This window comes from Hyaena hyaena, unplaced genomic scaffold (genome assembly GCF_003009895.1).
Source record: "Hyaena hyaena isolate Hyena2069 unplaced genomic scaffold, ASM300989v1 scaffold_284, whole genome shotgun sequence".
Lineage (NCBI taxonomy): Eukaryota > Metazoa > Chordata > Mammalia > Carnivora > Hyaenidae > Hyaena > Hyaena hyaena.
In genome coordinates this window covers 2,135,246-2,140,965 of record NW_024080913.1, presented here as the reverse complement: position 1 = coordinate 2,140,965, position 5,720 = coordinate 2,135,246, and the positions used below count along the sequence as shown (strand labels likewise).

Genomic DNA, 5,720 nt, shown 5'->3' with positions numbered 1-5,720 from the left:
CCCACTATGGCCAGATAGACAGACAAGGCCTGAGTTCTCATTACAGTCAGACAAACAGAGAAGGCCAGGGTTATTGTTCTGGCCAGACAGACAGAGAAGGCCACAGTTATCATTATGGTCAGACAGACAGACAAGGGCTGAATTCTCACCATGGTCAGTCAGAGATTCGGGAAACAGAGCAAAATAGTTACTTTCAAGGGAGTGAGGAAACAAGCAGAGACTCATATGTTGAGCAATCAGGAAGGTCAGGGAGACTAAGTCAACAGACTCAAGGACAAGAAGTGACTCGAAATCAGGGGCAAAGATTCCAGTCTAGGGAAGGGCAGCAGAACAGCCACCAGGCATGGGAGCCTGAGGAAGATAGTCAACACCACCAACACAAACTCATAGCACAAATCAAGCAAGAAGGGCCACATAGTTATAAGGAAGGTGAATGGCAATCATGTAGTGGTGAGCAGGACCACAGACAGATGCAGGCCAGGCATGGAGAGAGGCAGAGCCACCAGGCAGCGGGAGAGCAGGCCTGCCGAAGCTGGGGCAGACATGGTTGTGAGGGCCGGGAAACTCCATGCAAGATGCAGGCCAGGCAAACCCATGAGGAGGAACAAGGCAATCAGAGACAGGACAGGCAAACCCACGAAGATGAGCAGACCCGTCAGCGACGAGACAGGCAAACCCACGAAGATGAGCAGACCCGTCAGCGACGAGACAGGCAAACCCACGAAGATGAGCAGACCCGTCAGCGACGAGACAGGCAAACCCACGAAGGTGAGCAGACTCGTCAGCGACGAGACAGGCAAACCCACGAAGGTGAGCAGACTCGTCAGCGACGAGACAGGCAAACCCACGAAGGTGACCAGACCCGTCAGCAACGAAACAGGCAAACCCACAAAGAGAATCAAAACTGTCAGCGACAATGGGATAGGCAAACCCTTGAGGAGGAAGAAAGGTATCAAGGGTCCCAGGATCAACAACCTTATGGGATCCAGCAGCAAGATTGTGGTAATAGAGAAAAATTCCACAGAAATGAGAATAGCCAGAGGCAAGATTCCCAGGGAAGAGGCAGTAACCTGACCCTCCATCCCACCCAGAGCAGTGGGAGGCACCCAAGGAGAGAACAGAGTGGAAGTCATCTGACTAGGGCAGCTCCTTCTCCTAACCCCCTCTATGACTATGTACAAGAGCAGAAAAGGAATCAGCCCTAGGCTGTGCACACACCAGAGCTAAAGCAACCCAAAGGCAAAGAAGAAATCTACTTGTCAAGTTTTTCCTTACTTCTGTTTAAGAGATTGAAAATGTATGTCTTCCTTCTCTCTTCTATCTACTTGCAAGGATGCTTATGAGGACTAGTATTCACTTTTAGGGAGTTTCCATTCTTTAAGCAGCAATTCTAGGGTGTTCTGGTTAGGTTAAATCTGAGTGGTAAATTGGGTGACATAATCAGATCCCAATTTTGATTGTCTGGGGATTTAAATCATTTCCTGGTTTTCCCTCTGTGTAGGTGGGACATGGTTGGATCACTGAATGGTAGAAACTCCTCCCAAAAGTTCAGAAACAGGAAAGGTATTCTGAAGATACATATTAGAGCCTGAGGACAGGACACCTGGGCTTCGGTGAGCTTGGCTCCAATGGGCAAAACACTAGGAATCGTAAGCCTCATAGCCTACACTAAAATGAAACATGGTGAGATGCTGCTAGAAGAGTCAACTCTGAAGTCCACAACACCTGCCACATGTAGGCTCCCACCCCTCACCAGAAGGAGAGTTACCTGAGCTGCTACCACTACGGCTGACTAGACTGGTTCCAGCTCCATATCATTTCAGTTTCTGATCACATAAAACAGAGAGAAATCATATGTCATCTGCTTACAGATTCCAACAAGCCAAAATTGTCCATCCATTGTTCTGGAAAACGCTTCAAAGAAAATCTATGGAAATGTATTAAAATATCCAATAAATGATTGGTGAGCAATGACCTTGATGACTCTTTTCCTTCTTCGTGGTGGAGATATGCTGTCCTGTCTTCACTTGGGTGCTGCTTTCCGAGGATAAGACCTCATTTCTTGACTCCAAAGATGACTTTGTTCTTTGAGTTCCTGAGCACTGAAGAAGAAGGAGAAAGAGTTAGAGGTTGGGGGAGGGAGGCATGAAGGGAGGAGAAGAAGAGAAGGAAGAGGAAGAGGAAGAAGAAGAAAGGGAATCAATATGAAACAAATAGCAAAGAGCCAAAATTAATTTATCTAAATATTTTCAGCTTCTTCCACCACAGAGGAGAAAGTTGGCCCTCACCCTCATTCACCTCCACATTCAAATGGTCATTAAATCTTGCCAACTCTATGTCCTTCATACCTCTTGGATCTCTTCCCACTTCTCCATTTCCACTGCCTATATCTCCCTCTTGTTCAGTGGCCCCCAGTGACTAGAATAAAGTTCAGAGTCCTTAGCATAATATATAGGCCCTTCACCATCTGACCCAGATGACCTACCCAGTTTAGTCCCAGGAGCACCCAACGCTCCAGTCATGCCAGGGATTTGACCTTTTCTTAGGATACCATGGTCTTTCATTAATTCATGTCTTTGAATATACCATTCCATAGCCTGGAGTACCTCCTTTCCCTCTTTTGCCAGGTAAAAACCTGGGCATCCTCTGTGTCCCAACTAAAACATTATATCTTCTGGGCAGCCTTTCCAGACACTCCAAGCATTCCTTCCTCTACATTCCCACGTATTTCTCTTATAGCCTTTGTCACACACTTTACTGTGATTATCTCTCCTACCGAACTGGGAATAACACTGTATCTTACTCAACTATGCACTGCTCAACACTTAGTGCAGCCATCAATGCCCAGGGACACTCGTTAATTATTTATTGAGTAGGTGAGGAAATTAGTCTGGAAATAGAAGGAGGAAATTAGTCTGGCTTCAGGAAAAAACCAGGTGAACATCTACATAGTAACGTTTACATAGTAACATACAAAAGAGGCTAATTTTGACCCTTATTCAGTCAAGGGTCAGTGAATGAAAGAGCAACCTTTTTCCATATTTTAAGCAATAGGACTTTGAATGCCTAGAATTTTAAGAGCTGAATTATTAGAAATCAGCAAGTGAGCCCCAGAACTACTGAGTTCAAGACATCAATAGAGCAATCCAGGAATCAGAAAGCTAGGATCCAGAGCTGCTGGCATTGATGCCAAAACTGCCTGTCAATATCCATGTTCCATAACCCTATTTACCAAAAGAAATAGCAACAAATCACCGTACCTTCCAAATATCATGGAAACACATCTAATTGGAAAAACTTAATCCATATCGAGAACCCTAGCTTCAAGGGAGTCTAGGAAATATAGGAGATAAGAATGGATATTGAAGGCCATCAGATTCCCCGCAGGAAGAATATATAGATTCATAACAACAGCACCTTTCCTCAAGAAGGTTACAATCTAGTAAGAAACATGCATATAGCAAACAATCATTAAACAAGGCAAAATATTGTATGTACAAGAAAACTGCTGTCATGACACCAAAAAAGGAGTAACTAACTGTGTGGAAGGACTGAGAGATGCTTGCATGGAGGAAAGCATCTAAGCTAGGGCCATGATCCTGGGGGAGTGGGGATGAAAAGGGTCATAGCTCATCCAGGCCCTTAAGATTGATGGGGATACCCGTATGTTGGCTGCTTTTTAGGTGGCATAATTGTTCAGGGGTAAGAAGGGTCTTCCCCACAAATGTTCTCTATACCTGAGACCCTCCCCAGAAAGCTAAACTAGAGGGTGGAGAATAAACTCAAAGCTGAGAGTTCTCAAAATCTGGAAGCTGCTAAGGGTTCCTTAGGGCTCTTAGTGGGTCAGCTGGGTAGTGACGAGTGGGAAATATTTAGGCATTCTAGGCAGGGGGAAGCACGATTGCCACATGGTGAAGGAAGGTCCAGGGGTGTTCAGTGAAGCAAAAAGCACATACGTTGAACACTAAAGACAGAAAGCAAAGAGTCAAAGCTGGAACGACAAATAGAGCCAGATAATGGAGGACTTCAAAATCTACCATGAAGAGTTTGGAATTTTTTCTGTTAGTAGTAGGAGCCAGAAAAGTTTTCTGAGCAGAAAATGAAAGGAAAAGGGGAAAGAGAGCAAGAGAGATGTTTGGGATGAAAAGAAATGGCTAGTATAAGGGTGGAGTTAGATTAAGTTGGTCTGGGTAACTCCCCATCACAGGTACAACATAAGCACAAATTGGGGGACTAGCCTGCCTTTAAAGCCAAAAGACAAGAAAGGAAGTTCACCTTAAGAGGGTCCAAAAGCAGGGAGGAAAGATATCCTATTGCCCTAACCGGGAGCGGGCTCTGCAGCTGGCAATAAAGCAGCACTCTGGATCTAAACCAGAGAGCAACCTTCTAAATTTCCTCAGTCGGAACAACCAAACAGGAAACCATCCCCTTTAAGCTCTGTTTCTACTCTCAGACTCTGAATCATGCACATCATGAAGCTAATTCACAATGCATCTTCCAAATCTACCTACACCAGAAAGATAACATTCCCTTGTAAAAAACATCTTCTCCTTGGGGTTGACTCCTCAGCTGCCTTCTCTTTTCTAACTACAGTTATTGTATCCAGTCCTACAGCTCCAAATGTCATCACTATTTCTTTTTTTTTTCTTAAATAGTTTATTGCCAAGTTGGTTTCCATATAACACCCAGTGCTCATCCCCACAAGTGCCCTCCTCCATGCCCATTAACCCAACCCTCTTCCCCTCTCCCCCACCCCCATCAGCCCTTAGTTTGTTCTTAGCATTCAAGAGTCTCTCATGGTTTGCCTCCCTCCCTCTCCCCAACTATTTTTACCATTCTCCTCCCCCATGGTCCTCCATTAAGTTCCTCCTAATCCACCTATACATGCAAACATATGGTATCTGTCCTCTGCCTGACTTATTTCACTCAGCATAGCACCCTCAAGGTCCATCCATGTTGCTACACAGATTTCATTCTTTCTCATGGCCATGTAGTATTCCATTGTAGAGATAAACCACATCCATTCGTCCGTTGATGGATACTTAGGCTCTTTCCATGTTTTGGTTATTGTTGAGAGAGCTGCAATGAACATTGGGGTCCATGTGCCCCTATGCATCAGCACTCCTGTATCCCTTGGGTAAATTCCTAGCAGTGCTATTGCTGGGTCATAGGGGAGTTCTATTGTTCATTTTTTGAGGAACCTCCACACTGTTTTCCAGAGGGGCTGCACCAGTTTGCATTCCCACCAACAGTGTAGGAGGGTGCCCATTTCTCCACATCCTTGCCAGCATCTAGAGTCTCCCGATTTGTTTATTTTAGCCACTCTGACCGGCGTGAAGTGGTATCTCAGTGTGGTTTGGATTTGTATCTCCCTGATGATGTGTGACACTGAGCACTGTTTCATGTGTCTGTTAGCCATCTGGATGTCCTATTTGGAAAAGTGTCTGTTCATGTCTTCTGCCCATTTCTTCACTAGATTATTTGTTTTTTGGGTGTGGAGTTTGGTGAGTTCCTTATAGATTTTGGATACTAGCCCTTTATCTGATATGTCATTTGCAACTATATTTTCCCATTCCTTCAGTTGCCTATTAGTGTCATTTATTGATTTCCTATTATTGATTGTCCTTTGCCATGCAGAAGCTTTTTATCTTGATGAGGTCCCAATAGTTCATTTTTGCTCTTGATTCCTTCCTTTGGGGATGTGTCAAGTAAGAAATTGC

At 44.7% G+C, this 5,720-nt stretch overlaps 2 protein-coding genes across 2 annotated transcripts in view; both read left to right on the top strand.

Moving 5' to 3' along the window:
• The window catches only part of LOC120241237 (trichohyalin-like), a 53,142-nt gene that overhangs the window by 5,938 nt on the left and 41,484 nt on the right, over positions 1–5,720 (top strand). The window contains exon 4 of the mRNA XM_039246235.1: positions 449–1,002. Within this exon, the coding sequence (XP_039102166.1) occupies positions 449–1,002 (554 nt within the window). The remainder of the gene's footprint in view (positions 1–448; positions 1,003–5,720) is intronic.
• On the top strand, positions 474–1,870 carry LOC120241223 (repetin-like). The gene is made up of 2 exons (XM_039246227.1): positions 474–852; positions 1,502–1,870. The coding sequence occupies exons 1-2, from the start codon at positions 576–578 to the stop codon at positions 1,522–1,524; spliced, it is 300 nt and encodes a 99-aa protein (XP_039102158.1). The 5' UTR covers positions 474–575; the 3' UTR covers positions 1,525–1,870.

Coding starts and splice junctions, on each gene's coding strand:
- LOC120241223 (XM_039246227.1), top strand. CDS start 576: ATGCAGGCCAGGCAAACCCATGAGGAGGAACAAGGCAATCAGAGACAG. Junction 853..1,501: donor AGACAGGCAAACCCACGAAG/GTGACCAGACCC, acceptor CCCTCTGTGTAG/GTGGGACATGGTTGGATCAC.